Source organism: Balaenoptera physalus, assembly GCF_965194825.1.
Source record: "Balaenoptera physalus genome assembly, chromosome: 10".
Classification (NCBI taxonomy): domain Eukaryota; kingdom Metazoa; phylum Chordata; class Mammalia; order Artiodactyla; family Balaenopteridae; genus Balaenoptera; species Balaenoptera physalus.
The window spans coordinates 46,678,801-46,704,275 of record NC_138889.1 but is presented as its reverse complement, the minus strand read 5'-3'; the positions used below and the strand labels follow the sequence as shown (position 1 = coordinate 46,704,275).

The following is a 25,475-nucleotide window of genomic DNA, read 5'->3' as shown; positions in this document are numbered from 1 at the left end:
TAGTACTTTGTTTTTTTATAAGAAAGTTAAATTTGAAAGAGTTGAATATAATTTATTAATGTCTTTTAAAATGTTATGTCTCCTACCATAATATTTAACATTAAGTAGATTCAGTTTTGGACATATTGAGTTTGAGGTGCCTAGGATATATTCCAAGAAGTTGCTAATAGACAGTTGGGCATATTAAAGTATCACTCAATAGGGAGATAAGGGCTTGACTATCATCAGAAGCATTCTAAGTAAAAAATTTACATTTAGAATTGAATTGACATTAAAGCTCTATCTTCACCAGTTAGTTAAGATTTATTGCAAGAACATAAGGATGATTTTATATTAGGCAATGCCATGTTTTTTAATAAGTAAAGTTTAAAAACACACTATTTTTATTATTTTCTAATGTTTTGAATATTTGATTAACTTATCATTTAAAAACTCTCATAAACTTAGAATAGAATATTTTCTATTGGGTGTATGAAATTTACTTCAAATGAGTAGTTAACATCATAGTTAAGGGAACAGTATTAGAAAAATTCTCCCTAAATATTTGCACATAAATAGAATGCTTATAATCACTATAATTATTTCATAATTGACATGACATAGAAATAAGGTATATAAAAATTGGGAATGAAGAAATAGTATATTTTAGAAATCAGGTGTCCTGAGGTGACCTAGACTTATTCCTCAAGGTAAGGCACATTACCATCATGGGTCCCTGTAAGATCCCTAATTTAATTTCTTTCCTTTCATCTCTCATCCCTATTTTCAATCTCATTCCTCTTCTCCACCCCACTACACCCTGCCACTCACTGTAATGTATTTATACTTTTAACAATGTATGTATTCTTACAAAAACATGGCCTTAATTTTGTGATTGGTGTATTTTAAATGTACGCAAATAATATTATACCTTAGGTCTTACCTGGTCTCTTACTGTTTTTCAGTCAACTTTTGTTTTAATCTATTGCTTTATATCAGAGTAGTTTGTTACTTTTCACTGTTGCATGTTATCCCATGTTATCATGCACACCACATGTAACTTATCCATTCTCTTAGTGGCAAACACGTGGTTTGCCTCTAAATTTAAATTACCACAAATAGTGTTGGAGTGAATATGCTCATACATGGGCTCTCTGTGTAAACTAAACCAGGTAAGGGATTGCTGGTTTTCAGGGAATACTTCATTTCACACTGTCCAGACTGTAGCAGTTTACTGCTCCCTCCAATACTGTATGAGTGTTCCTTTTTCCTCACATTTTCATCAACGGCTGAAGTTATGTAACTTTCTAAATTTTGCCCATCTAATTGTTTTGTTGTTGTTTTAATTTATTTTGATTCACATTTTTTTATTACAAATAAGATTGTACATCTCTAAATATATTTATTAACTATGTTGTGTTTTTGCTCTGTGAAATGATTAATTATAGCCTTCTTTTCCTGTTGAGTTTCTGACCTTTTTCTTATTAACTTCAGGGGTTTCTTAAATATTTTAGTTATTCATCTCATATTGGTTTAGATATTGCAAACAGCTTCTCCTAATTTTTCACCCATATTTGTTCATGTTATTTATGTTGCTTTTTACTGAAAAGGATTCTTTAATTGTGATATTGTCCAGTGTTCTCTTTATGTTTTCACACTTTGGGTCTTTATTAATTTCCTCATTCATTATTTTTTTTTAACATCTTTATTGAAGTATAATTGCTTTACAAGGTTGTGTTAGTTTCTGCTGTATAATAAAGTGAATCAGCTATATGTATACATATATCCCCATATCCCCTCCCTCTTGCACCTTACATAGGCAGAACACTCTATGACATAAATCACAGCAAGACCCTTTTTCACCCACATCCTAGAGAAATGGATATAAAGACAAAAATAAACAAATGGGACCTAATGAAACTTAAAAGCTTTTGCACAAGAAAGGAAATCATAAACAATCATATAAAACACAGATTCTGATTCCAATCGCCTGAGTTTCAGTAGGTCTTGGGTGAAGCCTGAGAGTTTGTTTCCAGCAAGTTCCTAGATATTGTTGATTCTGTTGGTTCAAGAACCATGGTTTGAGAACCACTGGTCTCACGTCCCAATTCTGTCTCTATTAACAAGCTCAGGAAGATGGAAGCTTAAAAGAAATGGAAAATTGTAGGCTAACAGTGCAATATTGTATTTATTCCCAGTTATAGAACAATGGTACAGTGTAAATTTTACAAGAAGGTCATTGTCTGAAAACAAAGATTTTTTTCTAACTAGCAGTGACAACTTGCATTTGTGAAGTGCCGAGAGGGCCTATCTGTCCACACGTGTTTTCATTTTCAAAGTTTACTGTCATTTTCAAACTAATATCTTCTCCAATCCCTTCTCCATCATAATTTGCTTTGTGAGGAGTGCAGATTTATTAAAAGATAGCCACAATTTACAGACATTTAAAGAAGTAGTTAGTCTTCTCAAAGTTGGTGATATTAAATATGAATAAATTTCAAGTAGAACATTTACACTAAAACAAAATTCACTGAAACCAAATTGGTTAATGGCTTTGTATTCACAGTAGGATAAGAGTGAGCTCCAGAGGAGACTAACAGTTATAAATCAGACATACAGTGCTATCATCAATAGCGCATTAATATTGCATTGGTCTTAGGAGGAAAAGTAATAGCTAAAACTAATCCTTTTACTGAAGCAAAGATTCAGATGTCACCTTCTCAATAGACTTTCTCCCTTTTTTGAAAATTGCACCCAACTGAATACAGTACAAGTTCCCTGTTTGCCTACTGTATTTAAACTTTTTTTTTGAAGTTTTCTACAGAACTCATCACCTTTTAATATAATATACAATTTACTTAGTTATTAATTTTATTGTTTATTATCTTATCTCTCTGCTTTCCACATGAATGTAAGTTTCTTCAAGGACAGGGATTTGCTGTATCCCTAATTCCTAGAATGATATGCCCTCAACAAGTTTGTGGAATGAATCCTACAATCAGCTTGGAAACAACCTTATGTCAATATGTTATAAATTTGTTGTGCACATGTTATGAGATGTAGTTAAAGAGGAAAACAATAACCAAAATAAAATGATAGGATATTAGAAATCGTGTAGGACAGGGACTTCAAACTCTAGGGTATGTGAAGACTTTCCAAAGGCAGACATAGGATGGTTTTAAATAAATCAGTTGCACCATCAATTTCTCAGTGGACTCTTTCATGGAATTGATAACTAGCCCGTGGTGAGGTCCCGCTGGTACTCTGTCTTCACCTCCTTATTTACAGTTATTTTTCTCTTATTTTATGAAAGAGAGACATCACTCATTCATCCTAAAACAAGATGAAGAATATCTCTGAGTAGTAAAAAAATCTCTGGGGCTCCAAACAAAGAGACAATAGTGAAAGATTCTAATAGCTGGGTAACAAAGATTTGGCAAGTCAAATGGTTTATAGTTGAACAAAATTAAAGATGAGCCTAATTGAGTTTCCAGCTGGTATCATTAGAATTAACTTGGATAATAGATCAGTGTGAGATTTAGGAGTTGTAACTTGGAAAGAGTTTAAATAATATAGGGAAAATTCCAATTTTTTTCATCCCCATCCCAAGGTTTCTCAGAACTTGTATAAAAACAAGAAATGTAAATAGAACTGAGAGTGAGTCCTGACTCATTCTGGAAATAATTTATTCATCCATAGATCCATGACCTAATGTTTTAACATCCTATAGCACCAGAAGTTGTATTTCAAGTAAAATTTTATGCTTAGATATTATTTATAAAAGTTTGTAATGATGCTGTTAGACTCAATTGATACTACTAATAATTATAATAGTAAATTACTCTTGAAGAATTTTCTTAACATGTACAGCTTGTCATAGGAAATAAATATTTTTAAGCACTATACACACACACACACACACACACACACACACACACATTCTTAATCAAGGCAAGTTTGGCAGTGATTAATAAAAGACTTGCAAACATACCCAGATTCTAGGTAACAGAAACTGAAATGGAATTTAGCATGCTAGATGGTAATTAAGGAGTGTTCTCTTGGGATCAATATCTGTGGCAGGGAGGAGAAGGAAGCTGGAATAGGCAGAGGGAGAAGTTGCACCTCAGTGCCAGCTCAAGGACAGCCTCAGCTGACCCAATGGGCAGCTCTGGAGTCAGAATAGCCTTTCAGGATTGTCCTGGGCTGGACAAAGATGTCCAGGTATTCATATTCCCACATCGATCAGTCATTGAATATGTGCATCCTAAGAAGGGGCATGACCTTGAACAAGGTGGCTGTCTGTAGCTGATCATGAGCAAGGGGCTGACTCTTTAAGGCTGCCTGCAGAGAGCCTTCCCTGCAGCTGGAGCAAGAACATCTTCAGTGAAGGGGAATCTGGACACCAACGCCCTGGTGTCCAGCACGAATACATTTTACTTTAGAGTAAAATGCTTTAGGGAAAGGGGCAAATATAAGTTCAAGGAGAAAAAGTGATGATAAAATTCTGACTGAAGAGTGTGGTTTTAAAATGGATGATATTGAATAATAAATCATTACAATATTTAAATTCCTTTGGATATAAATAAAAAGTGAGGTAAAACTGCTTCTAAAAGTGTTAATATTTATAATGTGCTGGAAATTGCATGGTTCGCCACAACTTAAAGACATGACAAAAAATTTCAGATGTCAACTTAAAAATAAAGGAGGGGGGAGGACCTTCAAGATGGTGGAGGAGTAAGATGTGGAGATCACCTTCCTTCCCACAGATACATCAGAAATACATCTACACGTGGAACAACTCCTACAGAACACCCACTGAACGCTGGCAGAAGACGTCAGACCTCCCAAAAGGCAAGAAACTCCCCACGTACCTGGGTAGAGCAAAAGAAAAAAGAAATAACAGAGACAAAAGAATAGGGACGGGACCTGCACCAGTGGGAGGGAGCCATGAAGGAGGAAAGGTGTCCACACACTAGGAGCCCCTTCGCGGGCGGAGACTGCGGGTGGCGGAGGGGGGAAGCTTCGGAGCCACGGAGGAGAGCGCAGCCACAGGGGTGCGGAGGGCAAAGCGGAGAGATTCCCGCCCAGAGGCTCGGTGCTGAGCAGCACTCACCAGCCCGAGAGGCTTGTCTGCTCCCCCGCCGGGGCGGGCGGGGTTGGGAGCTGAGGCTCGGGCTTCGGAGGTCAGATCCCAGGGAGAGGACTGGGGCTGGCGGCGTGAACACAGCCTGAAGGGGTTAGCGCACCACAGCTAGCGGAGAGGGAGTCCAGGGAAAAAGTCTGGAACTGTCTAAGGGTCAAAAGACCTCAGGGTGTGCGAGGAGAGGGGATTCAGAGCACCGCCTAAATGAGCTCCAGAGACGGGCGCAAGCCTAGGACACCAGAGACGGGCATGAAATGCTAAGGCTGCTACTACAGCCACCAAGAATCCTGTGTGTCAAAAACAGAAATACATATCAATGGAACAGGATAGAAAGCCCAGAGATAAACCCACGCACATATGGACACCTTATTTTTGATAAAGGAGGCAAGAATATACAGTGGAGAAAAGACAGCCTCTTCAATAAGTGGTGCTGGGAAAACTGGACGGCTACATGTGAAAGAATGAAATTAGAACACTCCCTAACACCATACACAAAAATAAACTGAAAATGGATTAAAGACCTAAATGTAAGGCCAGACACTATCAAACTCTTAGAGGAAAACATAGGCAGAACACTGACATAAATCACAGCAAGATCCCTTTTGACCCACCTCCTAGAGAAATGGAAATAAAAACACAAATAAACAAATGGGACCTAATGAAACTTAAAAGCTTTTGCACAGCAAAGGAAACCATAAACAAGACCAAAAGACAACCCTCAGAATGGGAGAAAATATTTGCAAGTGAAGCAACTGACAAAGGATTAATCTCCAAAATTTACAAGCAGCTCATGCAGCTCAATATCAAAAATCAAGCAACCCAATCCAAAAATGGGCAGAAGACCTAAACAGACATTTCTCCAAAGAAGATATACAGATGGCCAACAAACACATGAAAGAATGCTAAACATCACTAATCATTAGAGAAATGCAAATCAAAACTACAATTTGGTATCACCTCATACTGGTCAGAATGGCCATCATCAAAAAGTCTACAAACAATAAATGCTGGAGAGGGTGTGGAGAAAAGGGAACCCTCTTGCACTGTTGCTGGGATTGTAAATTGATACAGCCACTATGGAGAACAGTATGGAGGTTCCTTAAAAAACTACAAATAGAATTACCATATGATCCAGCAATCCCACTACTGGGCATATACCCTGAGAAAACCATAATTCAAAAATAGACCTGTATCACAATGTTTACTGCAGCACTGTTTATAATAGCCAGGACATGGAAGCAAACTAAGTGTCCATCAGCAGATGAATAGGTAAAGAAGATGTGGCACATATATACAATGGAATATTAGCCATAAAAAGAAACGAAATTGAGTTATTTGTAGTGAGGTGGATGGACCTAGAGTCTGTCATACAGAGTGAAGTAAGTCAGAAAGAGAAAAACAAATACTGTATGCTAGCACATATATATGGAATCTAAAAATTTTTTAAAAAGGGGTTCTGAAGAACCTAGGGGTAGGACAGGAATAAAGACACAGACGTAGAGAATGGACTTGAGGACACGGGGAGGGGGAAGGGTAAGCTGGAACAAAATGAGAGAGTGGCATGGACATATATACACTACCAAATGTAAAATAGACAGCTAGTGGGAAGAAGCCGCATAGCACAGGGAGATCAGCTCAGTGCTTTGTGACCACCTAGAGGGGTGGGATAGGGACGGTGGGAGGGAGACGCAAGAGGGAGGGATATGGGGCTATATGTATACGTATAGCTGATTCGCTTTGTTATACAGCAGAAACTAACACACCATTGTAAAGCAATTATACTCCAATAAAGATGTTTAAAAAAAATCCAAAAAATAATAATAAAAAATAAAGGAGGGATACATTTCTCTTCAAAAATAATCTAGGGAGTAGGTGAGCAAAAAAAAATGTGTGAAGAACACTGATCTAATCTAACAGGCCATTTTACAAATGATAATGTTGATACTCCGAGATGTTAGAATACTCGCACGTAATCCTGAAGCCAGACCAGTAAAGCAGTATTACCTGACATTTCTTATTTACCTGGTGGTGTGAAGACCCATTGTGAATATACTTCAAAGAGAATATAGCTCTCATCTAGGGCTTTTTCACCTAGGGTATCTGGCCCCTTCCAAATTGCAGTGTGTATATTTACGTGCATTTTTCTGGCGAACGCTTCTATAGTTTTATGGTCACTTTACAGGAGACATCGACATAAACAAAACTTAATAGTTAATTCATAAGTCTCTACCCAGGTAATTGCCTTCTCAATTCAAGTTCATTTCTCTGTTGAATCTCTTACCTGAGGCTCATGCTTTTCTGACCCTCTTGCATACTCTTGTCTCTTACCTCTTTCAAAGATGTGAAACAGTCTTCACGCAGAAAAACCTCTTTTATTAAACCTTACTTGTACTAAGTCATCCGTGATCTCAACAGGGTGACCTAGTCTATGTTAACTACGCACGAACTGAAGACTTCTTTAAGCTAGAGCGGGACATGAAAATTAATTGCTCTGGGAAGATTCTGATTGCCAGATATGGGAAAATTTTCAGAGGAAATAAGGTAAAAAATAATCTTTTTTTTCTTTTCCACAAAAATAAAAAGTTATATTGTATCTTACATGGTTAGAACCACATCCTTAAAACTTTTAGAGGACTGTGATCTTCTCATACTCTGTACCAGCCCACCTAATAGGGAGGATACATTTTCTAGCTTATAGACAGGGGTTTTAAACTGGGTCATTGGAATTCGGCCAGTGTTGAAGTTCAGGGAAACAGAGCAGGTTTTTTCCATACCTACACATTATGCCTGTGGTCTACAAAGAAGCATGCATTTGATTTGTTGTTAACCTTCAGTATCTTTGTTTTAAATGTTACCTTTGAAAATATTTACTAAATTAAATTTTAGTATTAATTCTTGTTATAGGTAATGAGAGAAACCAATTTATACACAGCAGTTTTGAAAGTTACTATCACTTAATTTGGCTTGATTTGCTAATATTTTTTCCTCTTTTGTGGGAAGTTAAATTTCAGAAATATTCCCTCTCAACCATAGAAGGAATGGGAATCTAGTCTGTGGAGTCTACTTGCTTATTGTGCTTCTAGACTAGAGGAAGGAAATAGCACATACTCACTACCACTAATATGTACATTTTTTTTTATATGTACTTTTTTAAAAAATTAATTTATTTTTATTTTTGGCTGTGTTGGGTCCCCGTTTCTGTGCGAGGGCTTTGTCTAGTTGTGGCGAGCGGGGGCCACTCTTCATCGCAGTGCACGGGCCTCTCACTGTCGCGGCCTCCCTTGTTGCCGGGCACAGGCTCCAGACGCGCAGGCTCCAGACGCGCAGGCTCAGTAGTTGTGGCGCATGGACCCAGTTGCTCCGCGGCATGTGGGATCTCCCCAGACCAGGGCTCGAACCCACGTCCCCTGCATTGGCAGGCAGATTCTCAACCACTGCACCACCAGGGAAGCCCTATGTGTACATTTTTAAAATCTGCTGCTCTGAGGGCTGATTCAGCCCTGGAAACTCATTTTTAGAGTTTGCAGTGGGAAAAAGAAAAAGCCAACTCTCTGTGAGATGTCCCTTGTAAGTCTAAGGATAAAAGATTGAAGATAAGGTTTAGCTACTTATTTAAGAGTAATTTTGAGTAACCAATCTAAAATAAGAAAGACTGTCTTTTCCAGGTTAAAAATGCCCAGCTGGCTGGGGCCAAAGGGATCATTTTGTACTCGGATCCTGCTGATTACTTTGCTCCCGGGGTGGAGTCCTATCCAGCTGGTTGGAATCTTCCTGGAGGTGGTGTTCAGCGTGGAAATATCTTAAATCTTAATGGTGCAGGGGACCCTCTCACACCTGGCTACCCAGCAAATGGTGAGTGGCCAGGCCTTAATCATCACAAAAACCTTAACATTGTAAAGTGATTTTACCAAAGGATTTCCTTTGACACATGGATAAAGTATGTCTTTTTCTTGTTCTCTTTGTATCTAAGAATAAAGGATTTTGAACTCAGAAAATTGTTGGTTCAGGTCCCTTATCCCTTATTTGGAATCCTTGGGTCTGATAGGTTTTGAAATGCAGACATTTTCAGATATTTAAAAGTAATATGGTGCATATACCATTTCTTTTTTTTTTTTTTTTAATTAATTAATTTATTTATTTATTTATTTTTGGCTGTGTTGGGTCTTCGTTTCTGTGTGCGGGCTTTCTACAGTTGCGGCGAGCGGGGGCCACTCTTCATCGCGGTGCGCTGGCCTCTCACTGTCGCGGCCTCTCCCGTTGCGGAGCACAGGCTCCAGACGCGCAGGCTCAGTAGTTGTGGCTCCCGGGCTTAGTTGCTCCACGGCATGTGGGATCTTCCCAGACCAGGGCCCGAACCTGTGTCCCCTGCATTGGCAGGCAGATTCTTAACCACTGTGCCACCAGGGAAGCCCCATATACCATTTCTTGCATAACATTCTCATAGGAGGCTGGAGCCTAAAATGGGAAGCAAGCATGTAAATATTTTTGCAGTAAAATGTATGAATAATCATATTAAGCAGAGGAACGTAAGTAATATAAATAGTCTGTCTACTCAAGTCAGATCTTGCTTCCAAATTAGTTTACATCAGATCATGTTTTGTTGACAAGTAAATTCCCCCCAATTAATGGATTTCACAGTTTTTAAAATTTCTAGTTGTAGATGAGGGATAGTAGAACAAAAGAAGTTCTATAAATCCCTGAAATGACATTTAGAATTTAGAGCCTAGAAAATGCTTATTGTGTCATTGCTGTATAAAGACAATAGTGATCACTTTCAAGGAGTATTTCCTAAATGCTAGCTCTTTACATGCATTAACAGCCCTATAAGCTTTGTTGTGTTATTATCTCTACTTGACAGAGGAGGGACGCGAGACTAGAAGTAAGCAATCTCTGCCCTAGACCATCACACCACTAAATGAGGAGTGGGGATTCAAATTCAGATGGTCTGGCTCCAGAGTCCACATGTTTGTCTTATGCTGAAATGCTCTGCTGTAAAACAATAGATCATTAACAAAGGGAGCTAATTTATTTTGAATGTACTCAGCTAGTTGATGACATTACAAAAATCTGTGATCATTTAATTTGTGTGGTTTAAAACTAAGGTGTGTACCTTGGATAAAATAGGTTACCAAAGTATCCATGGCATTTCCATATTTATATTTCGTCTGGATTTTCTATCAAATTGTAAACTCCTTTAAAGTTTATGCATTTTGGCTTCGTAAATCTTCTTGGAATATAGTACATTATCATAGATTTATTTTTTAAGCAATACATATTATCCTATAATAAAATCACATAAGTCTACCTGAACTTTACTTACTTAGCCTTTTTATTCCCAAGTTTTGAAAAGTGCAACTTCTCCCCAGCTCTGTTGGTTATATAAAGTTAAAATTGTGAACATAAAATAAGATTATCTGGACTATTTCTGTTTATTATCCTCAAATTTAAAAGATGACATTGTAGAAAGAAAAATCATGTTATCCCTGTGAGGCTTGCATTTGTTGAATTCCCTTTTGTACCCTATTTTTTTTCTTTTCCTTTTAATTTTACTTTTTATTATGGAATAGTACTAACATACAAAAAAATAGAGAAAATTATCACCACTTTGTCAATCTTATTTTATCTCTTCGTCTTCCCTTTTTGCATTATTACCCTAAAGAATTTTAAAACAAATCCCATGCAACATATTATTATGTGATTTTACTATAAAAAGAATAGCTTTTGCAATCACCAAAAGCTCTTATAATTTAAAATTTTGAAGAAAAAAATGGAAAAATAGCTCTTATTTTTCTTAAATCTGAAGAAATGACAGAAAATGTGTTTTTATTTTGAGGTAGAGTTTACATGTAACAAAATACCCAGGTCTTGAGTTAATTTAATAAATTTTTTAAATTGCATGTATCTATATCACTCAAAATAAGATATAGGACATTTCTATGACTCCAGAAAGTTCTCTGGTGCCCCTTTCTGGTCAATTTTTACCATATCCCCCTAGAAGCAACCACTTTCTGATATCTGTCATCATTGATTAGTTTGGTTTTGAACTTCATATAAATGGAATCAGATAGTAACTATTCTTTTGTGTGTTGGTGGAAAATCAAATAACAGTCAAGCTAAGAAGAAAGAAAAGAGAATTTTATTTGAGTCACACTGAGGATTATAACCCAGGGGACAGATTTGCAGAAGCTCTGAGAACTGTTCTATTGGTCAGGAGTTAGAGATGCAATTTTATACATTTCTGAGACAAAGAATTTATGTGTTATATTGACAGGTTAGCATTCTACATAAAGTTGATCAAAGATGTTTTGGTCAATACAACTCCCTGTATGGGATGAAAAAGAAATTAAAATAACCTTAAAATTACAATGCTGGTGTCTGAATAAAGTGACCATTTTTCTTAAAGGTTGATTACATCCTCCTGTTTGAGGAGGTCTGGTTAATGTACAATACAGATGCACATTGCACATTGGGAAAGGCCTGCCACAAAGTGGGCATATTATTTTTTTTCTTTCTTAGTTTGATTTTCCAGTCATAGAAAAATTTATGATTTTTCCTCATCATTTGCCTTGCTGCTCTCACTCAGTACAACGATTAGAGGTTAGTCATGTTGCTGTGTGTGTTAATAGTTTCTTCCCTTTAATTGCTGAGTAGAATTCTATTATGGGACTGTTCTACAAATTGCTTATTCATTCTCCTATTTACAAACAGCTGGGCTGTGTCCCATATGGGCTACCTAGATTCAGCTCCTATGAGCAATTTTGTACAGGTCTTTTTGTGGACATATGTTTCCATCTTTCTTGGGTAAATAACTAGGAGTGTAATTGTTCTGCCAAAGGGCATAATTCTGTATAACATTACTTTTCAAAGAAGTTATTTAAAGTGACTCTCTAATTATACACTCTTACAAGAATGTATGAGAGTTTCAGTTGCTCCACATTTTCGCTAACATTTGAAGCTGCCTGTCTTTTTAATTGTAACAGTTCTAGTAGATGCAATTTAAGAATGTGTTTAATGTGATTTACAGAGAACATTTTGAAAGGGACTCCATTTTTATTAGAAATATGTTCAACTTTTTTTCAGAATATGCTTATAGACGTGAAATCGCAGAGGCTGTCGGTCTTCCAAACATTCCTGTTCATCCAATTGGATACTATGATGCACAAAAGCTCCTAGAGTAAGTTTGTAAGAAACAAACAGATGGCTATTTGGGTAATTCTCTTTACTGGCCATCTTCAACTTTCATGCTTTTATCCCCATTATTTGATACTGAAGTTTTCTATGCTCAATTTTTACCATACCCCCCTAGAAGCAACCACTTTCTGATATCTATCATCATTGATTAGTTTGGTTTTGAACTTGATATAAGTGGAATCAGATAGTATCCATTCTTTTGTGTGTTGGCAGAAAGTTAAATAAGCATACAATTTTATCACCATTTTATAGAACAGTGGTTCTAACCTGGGATTTGCTTTAAATACTGGTACCCAGTGTGTGACAGCCATGAAAGTGAGTCTTTCAGATCATCAGCTGTGGGGAGTGTAATTGATAAGGTGCTCCACTGTGTTTTGAAATCCGTTACCCTGTTTGTGTCAAGGCCATGCTTCCCATAGATGCTCCCAGTCAGTAGCTAAATGTAGCAAGGGTACTAAATGAGGCCCAATACTGGGAGGCATGGGACTCCTCTGATGGGAGACTCTGGCTCAGGACTCCCTGACAGCCTTGCTATCAAGGGATTCTGCCACCAGCACTCTTCTTTCTTCTCTTTTTCTTTTACCCCATTTCTGACCTGCATTGCAGTCTGATGGCTTTCTCAGCCTCTCTTAGCTCCCTTGCTATTTCCTTCACACGCCTTTCCCCTAATAAATCTCTTACTTATTGAAACCTCTTATTGTCTACTTCTTGGTGGACCTGGAATAATGCCCTTTGAAAGCATCTTCCACTGATTTTCATCTTTATCCATTCCTCTTCTTCCTCTGCTTTCACTATTGAAGCTTCTCCAAAGTTGTTATTGTTTAACCTGACATTGGAGCTCTTTCCTCTTTCCTGTCCCGCTTTCTCCCATCTGCATTTCCCTTCTTCTCCATTATCCTTGAGGAGGGGAGAGAGCACTGACTTCTCTGAAAGTAGAATCACTGGAGACCAAAGCATCTGGCCAGTTAGTCCCTTTTCTTCTTTGAGTTTAAGACACTCTTAATCATTTTATTCTAGAATGTATAAGAAAACTTTTTTATGACCTAGTTCAGTGCCCTCATTTTTACAGGTGAGGAGGCTGTCATCAGAGAATTGGAGGTGTCTGTCCAATTTAAGGGCAGATTAAGGAAGAGCAAGCGCCCTGGTCTCTTTTTCTTTTGAGCTCTTAGCTTTACCACATGGGTTAGGATTCAGGATGGGGCACAACTTTTGAGGACACCACAGACTATGTGTTTGTGTAAATATAAAGTCTAAATATTCATTATATTTAAAAGATGAACGTGATTGTAGCTTTACTTGTGATAGCGGAAAATTGTAAACAACACAAATCTTCAATAATTGATAAGTGGTTAAATATATTACTGTCTATGACAGTACATGAAGCCATTAAAATATATGTTGTACAAGAGTATTTAACAATGTGGATACATGCTTATGCTCTACTATTAAATAGAAAAAGTAGATTTCAAATGTATATATATATAATATTATATATATATAAAATAATCCCTAAATTATAAGTTTTAAAAAGTGAACCCATATTATCTTTGTAGTTAGAAAAAGAGTGCATGGAAGGAAAGAAGGAAGGATCATACAGAATTGGACGTGAGGTTTATTTAACCATGTCTACCATTTGACTGCTCTGGTAAACTAGTTGAATTTGGCTATGCCCTAACTGGGTAGTAGAATTATTAATATTTGATCAAAAAAATTACCAAATGTATTTAAGTCAGCTTTAGTAAGTCATTTTGTAAATGCAATCATCATTAAATAACATAAATTCTATGGAAGTATATTTTGCATTCAAAACACCATGATTAAAAATGAATTTTGGATGTACAGAAATGTATTAAAAATGTATTTGGAAGGAGGAGATGATCTGTGTATACTAAAAGCAATAATATAGTTTCTGTTTCACCATCCATACCTTCTAAGGTATAGTGAAACATTCTACAGACTGGAATTTAGTCATAAAATATTTTAAGAACATGTAATTTGTTTATGAATTTCATTGGGAGTATTTACTCCCTCTGCATAATTATCAAGGGAGTGTGCTATGTATCCATTATAGTCAGTTCTCATATTCCCACAAACGGTTAGTAGTGTAACATTATGTATTAATTAGAATAGACAGTATTTTACAAATTGGATATATCATAAAATGAAAGTTTCTTAATAAGTATATGAGAAGAAGAGGAGAGACATAAAGTTATATAACGGCCCAGGTATGCCGAGAACTTTAATAAAAAGTTGATGAAATGTGAATTATAGAAAAAAGAAAATTGTGTTTACCTAGGTGGGAGAAAAGGGGAACAGTGTGTATGTTCTTTCTTATTCTTTTTTGCATCTGTACTGCAGGGAATGTGGTTACATGGTTTCTCTTTGTCTCCCTGAGTAGCTACCAGGATTATAATGACAGCAACGGCAATACTAATAAAGACAATGATAATAGCATCGAACATGCATAGAGTGCTAATTATATTCTAGCACTTACTTTTTGCTAAATGATTTACATACTGTTTATCAATTCGCCCATAAAACAACTACATGAATTACTATTGTGATAACTAATTTTACAAATAAAGAAATCAAAGTTCAGAGAGTATGTGATAGATCTGGGACCCAAACTCATGTCTGATGTAAAAGACAGCTTTGTTGAGCATCACTTATGCTCTATTCAACAGCACAAGCATTTAGTAGGCACCTCTTTGGCAAGGCACTGTCTCATTCTTGTGTCTCTGCTCAGAAGACCTTTAATGGCTTCCTACAGCCTGTCCACTCAAGATACACTTATGGAATGGCTTCTTTTTGTCAAGCACTGTGGTAAAAGTATGATTTATATATAGGCTTTGTTCTCAGGGGCCTCAAAATATAGTATAGAAACTCACAGCTTAATAGAGGCTACATGACAAACCATGAAATTCTAGCACATCATTTTCTGCCCATCTAGCTTGTTCCTAATTTTTAAGAATTAAACTCATTATTTTGAGATAACTGTGACTCACATGAATCTGTAAGTAGTACTAAAGAGTCCCTCTAGGCCATTTACCCAGCTTTCCCCAACAGTAACATCTTGCAAAGTATAGTACAATATCACACCAAAATATTGATATATTTTTTTTTATAGTCATGACACAAAACATTTCCATCATCACCAGGATCACTCATGTGGCCCTTTTAGCCACACCCACTCCTTTCCTGTCCCCCTCCATCCATACCCTCTGACCTTAACTCCTAGCAACTACTAATCTGTTCACCATTTCTATAATTTCATCATTTTAAGAATGTTATATAAATGTATACCCTTGTGGGCTTTTTCTTCACTCAGCATAATTCTCTGGAGATTTGTTCAAGTTGTCGTATATATAGTTTGTTTTCTTTTTAATACTGAGGAATGTTCCATTGTATTTGGTATCACAGTTTGTTTCACCATTCGAAGGACAACTAGTTTGTAGCTATTATGAATAAAGCTGCTACAGATAATCGTGTACAGATTTGTGTGTCAACATAAGTTTTCATTTCTCTGGAGTGCAATTGCCAGGTCATATGATAATAGCATGTTTACTTTTTTTAGAATCTGACAAACTTTTTCCATAGCGGTTGTATCCTTTTACATCCTACCAGCAATATAAAAAAAATACAGGTCTTCCAATCCTTTTATAAGCACTTGTATTCTGACATCACAAAATATTTCAGGTTTGTTTTGTATTTTCTTTCAATATTTCTAGTTTTCTGATAATTTTCATCATGAATGGATGTTGAATTTTCCCCAGTGTTTTATTGTTGCTGTGGTTGTTTATTTTCTGCATCAATTATTCTGATCATGTGGTTTTTCTTTAGCCTGTTAATGTGGTATATTACACTTTTTGATTTTTGTATGTGGTGTCAGTCTTGCATTCATGGAATAAATCTCACTTGGTCATGGTGTATAATCCTTTCAAAATGCTGTTGAATTTGGTTTGCTAGTATTTTATTAATGATTTTTGTGTCAATATTCATATTTATCTTTAGTTTCCTTGTGATTTCTTTATCTAGTTTTGATATCATGGTAATGTTTGTTGCATAGGGTAACTTTAGAAATGTTCCTTCTGTTTTTCTAAAGAGCATGTGAAGGATTGGTGTTTATTCTTTATTGATTGGTAGCATTCAGCAGTGAAGCCATATGGGCTTCTCTTTCTGAGAAGTTTTGATTACTTGTTATAGCTTACTTACCTTTTCTCTTTCTTCAGTTTTGGTAGTTTATATCTTTTCAGGAATTCATTTCATTGAGGTTAATTTGTTGGTATATAATTGTTTATAGTGTTCCCTTATAATCCTTTTTATTTCTGTAAAGTCAATAGTAGTATTCCCTCTTTTGTTCCTGATTTTCAGTCTTCTCCCCTTTTTTTCTTGGTCAGTCTAGCTAATGATTTGTCAGTTTTGTTGATCTTTTCAAAGACCCAACTTCTGCTTTCATTCATTTTTCTTTATTTTTTTTTCTAGTTTCTATTTTGTTATTTTTGCTCCAGTCTTTATTATTGCCTTTCTTATGCTTGATATGAATTTAGCTTGCTTTTCATTGTTGAATTTCTTTAGGTGGAAGATTAGTTTATTGATTTGATAGCTTTCTACTTTTTTAATATAGGTGTTTACAGCTATATATTTCCCTCTAAACACTGTTTTAACTGCATCTCATAACTTTTGGTGTCTTATGTCTTCATTTTTATTCATCTCAAAGTATTTTCTATTTACTCTTGTGATTTTTTTCTATGAGCCATTGGTTATTTAGGGTCAATTGTTTAATTTTCATATATTTGCAAATTTTCCAAATTTTTTTCTGTTATTTTTTTTCCTCAGAAGTTTATTTAAATTGCCTAGCAACACATTATCATAAATCGCTCTCAAATTAATTCTTTGGCTTCAGTGCAGAATCATTTATTAATGATGGTGGCAGTCAGCATCCATACCTGGCTATTCTTAGAACACTGCTGTCTTCTTTTTTTTTCTTTCTCTCTTTTTTTTTTTTTATTGCAGTATAATTGCTTTACAATGTTGTGTTAGTTTCTGCTGTACAGCAAAGTGAATCAGCTATATGTATACATATATCCTCGTATCCCTTCCCTCTTGGACCTCCCTTCCACCATCCCCCCATCCCACCCATCTAGGTCATCACAGAGCACCGAGCTGAGCTCCCTGTGCTGTACAGCAGGTTCCCACTAGCTGTCTATTTTACACATGGTAGTGTATATATGTCAATCCTAATCTCCCAGTTCATCCCACCCTCCCCTTCCCCCAATGTGTCCACCACCCATTCTCTATGTCAGCCTCTCTATTGCTGCCTTGCAAATGGGTTCATTGGTACCATTTTTCTGGATTCCACATATATGCATTAATATATGATATTTGTTTTTCTCTTTCTGACTTACTTCACTCTGTATGACAGACTCTAGGTCCATGCACATCTCTACAAATGACCCATTTTCATTCCTTTTTATAGCTGAGTAATATTCCATTGTATATATGTACCACGTCTTCTTTATCCATTCATCTGATGATAGACATTTAGGTTGCTTCCATGTCCTGGTGGTTGTAAACAGTGCTGCAATAAACATTGGGGCGCATGTGTTTTTTTGAATTATGGTTTTCTCAGGGTATGTGCCTAGTAGTGAGATTGCTGGGTCATATGGTAGTTCTATTTTTAGTTTTTTAAGGAACCTCTGTACTGTTCTCCATAGTGGCTGTATCAATTTACAATCCCAGCAACAGTGCAAGAGGGTTCCCTTTTCTCCACACCCTCTCCAGCATTTATCGTTTGTAGACTTTTTGATGATGGCCATTCTGACCAGTGTGAGGTGATATCTCATTGTAGTTTTGATTTGCATTTCTCTAATGATTAGTGATGTTGAGCGTCCTTTCATGTGTTTGTTGGCAATCTGTATATCTTCTTTGGAGAAATGTCTATTTAGGTCTTCTGCCCATTTTTGGATTGGGTTGTTTGGTTTCTTATATTGAGCTGCATGAGCTCCTTGTATATTTTGGAGATTAATCCTTTGTCAGTTGCTTCATTTGCAAATATTTTCTCCCATTCTGAGGGTTGTCTTTTCGTCTTGTTTATGATTTCCTTTGCTGTGCAAAAGCTTTTAAGTGCAATTAGGACCCATTTGTTTATTTTTGTTTTTATTTTCATTACTCTAGGAAGTGGATACTGTGATTTATGTTTTTCCTGTGTTTTCCTCTGAGAGTTTTATAGTATCATGTCTTACATTTAGATCTTTAATTCATTTTGAGTTTATTTTTGTGTATGGTGTTAAGGAGTGTTCTAATTTCATTCTCTTACATGTGGCTGTCCAGTTTTCCCAGCACCACTTATTGAAGAGAGTGTCTTTTCTCCATTGTGTATTCTTGCCTCCTTTGTCATAGATTAGATGACCATAGGTACATGGGTTTATCTCTGGGCTTTCTATCCTGTTCCATTCATCTATATTTCTGTTTTTGAGCCAGTACCTTACTGTCTTGATTACTGTAGCTTTGTAGTATAGTCTGAAGTCAGGGAGCCTGATTCCTCCAGCTCCGTTTTTCATTCTCAAGATTGCTTTGGCTATTCGGAGTCTTTTGTGTTTTCATACAAACTGTAAAATTTTTTGCTCTAATTCTTTGAAAAATGCCATTGGTAATTTGATACTGATTGCAATGAATCTGTAGATTGCTTTGGGTAGTATAGTCATTTTCACAATATTTATTCTTCTAATCTAAGAACATGGTATATCTCTCATCTGTTTGTGTCATCTTTGATTTCTTTCATCAGTGTTGTATAGTCTTCTGAGTACCGGTCGTTTGCCTCCTTAGGTAGGTTTATTCCTAGATATTTTATTATTTTTGATGCAATGGTAAATGGGATTGTTTCCTTAATTTCTGATCTTTCATTGTTAGTGTATAGGAATGCAAGAGATTTCTGTGCATTAATTTTGTATCCTGCAACTTTACCAAATTCATTGATTAGCTCTAGTAGTTTTCTGGTGGCATCTTTAGGATTTTCTATGTATAGTATCATGTCATCTGCAAACAGTGACAGTTTTACTTCTTCTTTTCCAATTTGTATTCCTTTTATTTCTTTTTCTTCTCTGATTGCCATAGCTAGGACTTCCAAAACTATGTTGAATAATAGTGGCGAGAGTGGACATCCTTGTCTTGTTCCTGATCTTAGAGACAATGCTTTCAGTTTTTTACCATTGAGAATGATGTTTGCTGTGAGTTTGTCATATATGGCCTTTATTATGTTGAGGTAGGTTCCCTCTATGCCTACTTTCTGGAGAGTTTTTAGTATAAATGGGTGTTGAATTTTGTCCAAAGCTTTTTCTGCATCTATTGAGATGATCATATGGTGTTTATTCTTTAATTTGTTAATATGGTGTATCACATTGATTGATTTGCATATATTGAAGAATCCTTGCTTACTAAATTCTTTATACTATAGTTGGGTTAGTAAAAGGTTTGTATGATTAATGAAGAGATGATATGATTTCAGCCTTTTAAATTTATTGAGTTTTTTTATAGCCTAATATATGGTCTATCCTGAAAATTGTCCTAGGTGCACTTGAATATGTATACTATTCAAGTATGTATTCATACTCAAGGCTTTTGTTGGGCAACGTGTTTTATATGTGCCACTTGGCTTTTCTGGTTTGCCAGCTTCTTCAGCTCTATGTATGAGATATGAGAGCCCACATGAAAACCCAAGGAACTCACCACTTTTTCATTTCTTGTACCCTGAGGTCCTGAGCTGGTTTATTTTCTTTTCTCCACCTTTCAGAGTCTCATGTTTATTTTTCATATATTTATAGTCCAGGGAATTTAGCTGTACTCAGCAGGATGAATAGGGTAAAATGCATGTTCTCAGAAGCAAAGTCTCACTACTTTTCAAGCTTCTCTGTTATGGTATCCTAATCATCTTATACCCCAGCCAGATTAATCACCATACCTTACTTTTGCTTTGACTCTTCAGCCTTCGTGCCTGTTTACATCATACATTGTACCTGGAATGCTCTTTACCTCCATCTTCCCTGCCCACATCTTACTCATTCTTTAAAAATCCAGATAAGTGAAACCTCCTGTAGAACGAAAATTATTTCTGATCCTACAAGGGGAATTAAGCTCTCTTTTGTCCTTCAGAACTTTATCTATCATATATCATGCTCTGTTTTATATCTATCTTTTTCTGACTTATAAACTCTTTGGTAGAATGACCATGTCTTATACATATTTGTATTCCTTAGTGAGTACAATACAGTACCTTGAGCATTATAGAGAATAAATCTTTGCTAAATGAACAAATAAAGTTTAATATGCTACACAATATAGATTTTTAAATTCAGTGTTGTTTATAGATATTTATTGAGCATCTATGATCTATCAAATCCTTTCAAGGACATTTCCAATATTATATTTTCTGAAATTTCTATGATTTGAAATTTAAATATTCAACCTTTTAATTTTCACAGAATTTATTTTTTATTTATAGAGTGAAAGAGGGACCTAAAGAAAATTATATCCCTGATTAATTATCCCAGTGAAATTTAGTGACTAAAACCTCTGTTCTCCATAGATGTGTGATATTTTCTTGTCCTTGTGGAGGCACTGTAATCTTGGCTTTATATTTTATTATTTTCTGGGAATATGGACTCTTCATTACCTTCCTTATAATATGTAATTGACTTCCTGATGAATTTGCACCTTGTTTTGTTTTTCATATTTTTATTTTTAAAAGGAAATACATTTACACAGTTCAAAGTTCAAAGGGGTATACAATAAAAAGTTTCCCTCCTACCCATTTCCATCCCAAAGGCAATCAATGTTATTAGTCTGCAATATACTACTATAAAAATATTTTATGTATAATCAAGTATATGTATATTCTTCACTTGGCTTCTACCATTTTTTGTATACATAATACTCTGCTAGTTTGACTATTCATTATGATTTAACAATGATAATGATAATAATTTAACAATTATCATTTAACAATGTATAATGCCCCTTCATTTTACTTGATGCTTTTCATGTGAAATTTTATTGTATATAGATAAATAAATTATATAGTATATTACATGAAATTATGTTTATTAAACAAACTCCCTCATGCGATAGGAAAAAACAGAGTAAATATTTACTCTCTGATAGAGCATTTTAAAACAAAATATTATTTATACTTAGTTTTCCATGAGAAGATAATCATATTGATGTAGTTTTGCACATAAAATATATTCTAGGTCAAGCTGAGCTATTCACATTACCTTAACTGAGTAGGCAGGGAATAAGTACCCGTGCGCAGGCACAGAAAAAAGGAGGAAACTACAGAAAATGTTTCACTGTAAATCATAGGGTGCATACAGGTGTGTGGACCAGAGATGGAGCCATAAAAGACAGATTGATGTTTTTCACTCTCTTAAGTTTGTCTGGAGCCATCTTCTTCAATCTGCTTCTAGGTAGCAAAAGTACATTTGGTTTCCATGCCCAAATCAAGAATAAGTCAATCCATGCTCTTAAACAGTAAAGGAAGATATGCTGAAATGAAACAGCAAGAACCTCACCATTCCACAGATATTATCATATTATTTTTCTCAATCACCTGCTGAGAGATAACCAGGGCTAGTGGTATATATAGGCTGGTCCACCTGAATCTTTCCACCTTTTTGAATTAAAATAATAAATAGTGTATAAAGCTTTGAGGGGCTGTTGGTTGAAGTGACATCCCTTCCTTTGCCCTTCCTCCCTCCCTAATAGATGTGTGCAAAAGTACTTTGCAAAGGATGACCATACATGTGTTTGGGAATGTATTTATCAGTGGGAGAAATAACATAATGGGAAATTCCGAAGAGTTTGACACCTGCTGTTTCTTCAGAGCATGCTCTTGAGAGCACTTTTCACATGGTTTACTGTTGGAAACTGGTAACACAGAGTCCAAATTCTTGCCAACTGTTTGAATCTCGATTGTGCCACTAATCAGCTGCTTGACTTTGGGCATGTTACCTAATCTCTCTAAGCCTCACCCTCCTTATCTTTGAAGTGGGGAGTAATAGCAGAACCACCTCATAAGAGGTGTATTAAGAGTTAAGGGCTTCCCTGGTGGCGCAGTGGTTGGGAATCTGTCTGCCAATGCAGGGGACACGGGTTCGAGCCCTGGTCTGGGAAGATCCCACATGCCGCGGAGCAACTAAACCCGTGTGCCACAACTACTGAGCCTGCGCGTCTGGAGCCTGTGCTCCGCAACAAGAGAGGCCGCGATAGTGAGAGGCCCGTGCACCGCGATGAAGAGTGGCCCCCGCTCACCACAACTAGAGAAAGCCCTCGCACAGAAACGAGGACCCAACACAGCCAAAAATAAATAAATAAATAAATAAATAAAAGGCAGTGTAATACGAGATTAATCTACTAAAAAAAAAAAAAAAAAGAGTTAAATGGCATATCCCTATGCAAAGCACTTTGTACTACCATGACTCATAGAAGCTATTATGAGCAGGCACTCAAGAAAACAAGTTCAAGGACATTGTAACTTATAACTTCAAAGGTTTCCTTCAGCTAATAATATTTTTTGTGTTCAACAGAAAAATGGGTGGATCAGCACCACCGGATTACAGCTGGAAAGGAAGTCTCCAAGTGCCCTACAATGTGGGACCTGGATTTACTGGAAACTTCTCTACCCAGTTAAGAGACTACTTTTATTATAACTCTCTTTAGGGGGGGAGGAAACCTTTTTCAAAAAATAATTACAGAGGATGACTGAAAAGTAAAATCTACTACCAGCAGGAGACATAACAACAGGTTGAAAAGGGCAATACGCATATATCCTCACAATTGGACAATTGGTCAATGTAATTATTGCCTGTGCGCATTTAGAAATATTCAAAACAATGTCAGATTTAAAAATTGTGGGTGGCAAGCTGTTAACCAGTATTTTTAGCCTGTGCCCTTTATTTTTGCATTAGAAAAGTCAAGATGCACATCCATTCCAACAATAAAGTGAAAAGAATTTACAATGTGATTGGAACTCTCAGAGGGGCAGTGGAGCCAGGTAAATTGATCATTTGCTCAGCAAATATCGATCGGGCAATTCTTCGGTGCCAGGTACTGCTCTGAGCTCTGGGAATGTAAGGTGAACAAAGCAAAGCAACTCTTTGTCCTAATGGAACTCACATAAACACAAAATAGATCAATAGGAGGTAACTTTACATTGTGATGCATGTTGTGAAGAAAGTAAATGTTGGGACTAGATTGGTCAGATGACCGAGGTTGTTGATAAACTATGCATGCTTCAATTAAAGGACCAAGGGAGGAAGAGCAGGGAGAGATGGTTTACAGGTGTTTAATCTGAGCTTTCTGGATTTCTTTACCACATATTTTGCCTGGAGAAATATCTTCATTACAACGATAAGTAACACTCTTAGAAAATTAAGATAACCTGAAGTTAATGAATCCTTTACATGGTTTTTTTTTTTACACTGGAATGGGTGGAATATATATACACGTGATTTCCATATGATTTCAGATAACCTGCTCAATGATACATTTGAAAATAATCTTACTTTATTATGTTTGATTCCTTAGGAACTATATGGTTATATTTCCTACCCAAACAGACAGAATTAAACTGAATATCTTTTGTACAAGCAGCCAGTACTTTCTTTCAGGGATAAAGAATATTGATATGCTTCCAATGAGCACTAAACAATGTACAACTGGCTATTTATTGAATCTCACTGAGTACATATTTTGTGCCAGCTCTGTGCTAGGCTTTGGGGATGGAGGGATTTTTAAAAAAGACACAGACCAGAGACAAGAAGACCCCTATATTTAAGTGTGGTAAATGCTTTTTTTAAATCCTTTTACTTTTTTTTGCACGCAGGCTTTTCTCTAGTTGAGGCAAGCGGGGGCTACTCTTTGTTGCGGTGTGCGGGCTTCTCATTGCAGTGGCTTCTCTTGTTGCGGAGCACAGGCTCTAGGCACTCGGGCTCAGCAGTTGTGGCTCGCAGGCTCTAGAGCACAGGCTCAGTAGTTGTGGCGCACGGGCTTAGTTGCCGTGTGGCATGTGGGGTCTTCCCGGACCAGGGCTTGTACCCGTGTCCCCTGCATTGGCAGGTAGATTCTTAACCACTGCGCCACCAGGGAAGCCCCATGGTAAATGCTTTATCAGTATGAAAAGACTGCCCAGAAAGCTGGATAGGGGTGCAATTCCCTCTCCCTGTAGAAAATGGGAACAGATAATAGAAAGGTAGAATCTTTCAACTGTACCTTAAAAACTAAGTAGAAGGAGTAGGAAGTGGAGAAATCGTTATTTGGCCACTGTGTTCTCTTACTCTGAAAATACTGGAAACATAGTGTAAATAGGTAAGAGAGGAGTAACAGAGAATTATATAAAGAAGTGGATAAGGATACTTTTATACTCACTTATCATTACTTATATACTTATAATTACTGTAATTAATTGAAGTATACATTTGCTTATCACATTCATATTTTCTTCGTGCTTCAAATTCAGAACAAAGTGATATATTTACAAAAGTCTTCAGGAACCTTTGCTATCTTAACTTGAGTCCTGAGTGCTTTGTGTTTAGATGCTATTGAGTCATTTGCAATTTTCCTCTATTCTTGACCTGGAATGGCAAGTAATTTTGCAATGATGCTTTCCAGACAGATATGTCATTCTTGGAGGTCACCGTGACTCTTGGGTATTTGGTGGCATTGACCCTCAGAGTGGAGCAGCTGTGGTTCATGAAATTGTCCGGAGTTTTGGAAAACTGAAAAAAGAAGGTAATGTAAACAAAAAGTAAAAAGACCATGTTTTCTGAATCTCAGTTTGGTCCTCAGTAAAGTGAGTATAAAAATACCACCTCATAGGTTTGTGTGAAACACAACAGAGAGGCTGCATGCAAATTATATCATCTTAGTAGCATAGAGTACTTAGTAGTGCTTAATAGCAGAGCGTAGCTTTCAATAACAAGCAGCTATGTTACTTATGTTGGTTAATGATATTGTTTATTCATTTTTATATATTCATTTTAAATCATTCATTTATTTATATAATAAAGTTCATATTATTTATATTTATATATTAAATTATAATCTGAAATAAAGGAATTATACTATTAGTGGTTTCTCTGGCAACAAAGAAGATGGAGATGGGATTCTT

General features: G+C 36.3%; 1 protein-coding gene across 5 annotated transcripts in view; it reads left to right on the top strand.

Moving 5' to 3' along the window:
* Nucleotides 1–25,475, top strand: part of FOLH1 (folate hydrolase 1) — a 63,315-nt gene that overhangs the window by 17,813 nt on the left and 20,027 nt on the right. For 4 of the 5 annotated variants that reach the window (XR_014250194.1, XM_082410154.1, XM_082410153.1 and 1 more), the window contains exons 5-10: nt 7,538–7,663; nt 8,788–8,974; nt 12,203–12,296; nt 22,894–22,992; nt 23,275–23,360; nt 24,977–25,096. Coding sequence is in view for 4 of the 5 variants with exons in the window: in XM_082410154.1 (XP_082266280.1) it covers nt 7,538–7,663; nt 8,788–8,974; nt 12,203–12,296; nt 22,894–22,992; nt 23,275–23,360; nt 24,977–25,096 (712 nt within the window). In the remaining variant the exon portion in view is untranslated. The remainder of the gene's footprint in view (nt 1–7,537; nt 7,664–8,787; nt 8,975–12,202; nt 12,297–22,893; nt 22,993–23,274; nt 23,361–24,976; nt 25,097–25,475) is intronic. The other variant, XM_082410155.1, reaches the window with a different exon arrangement.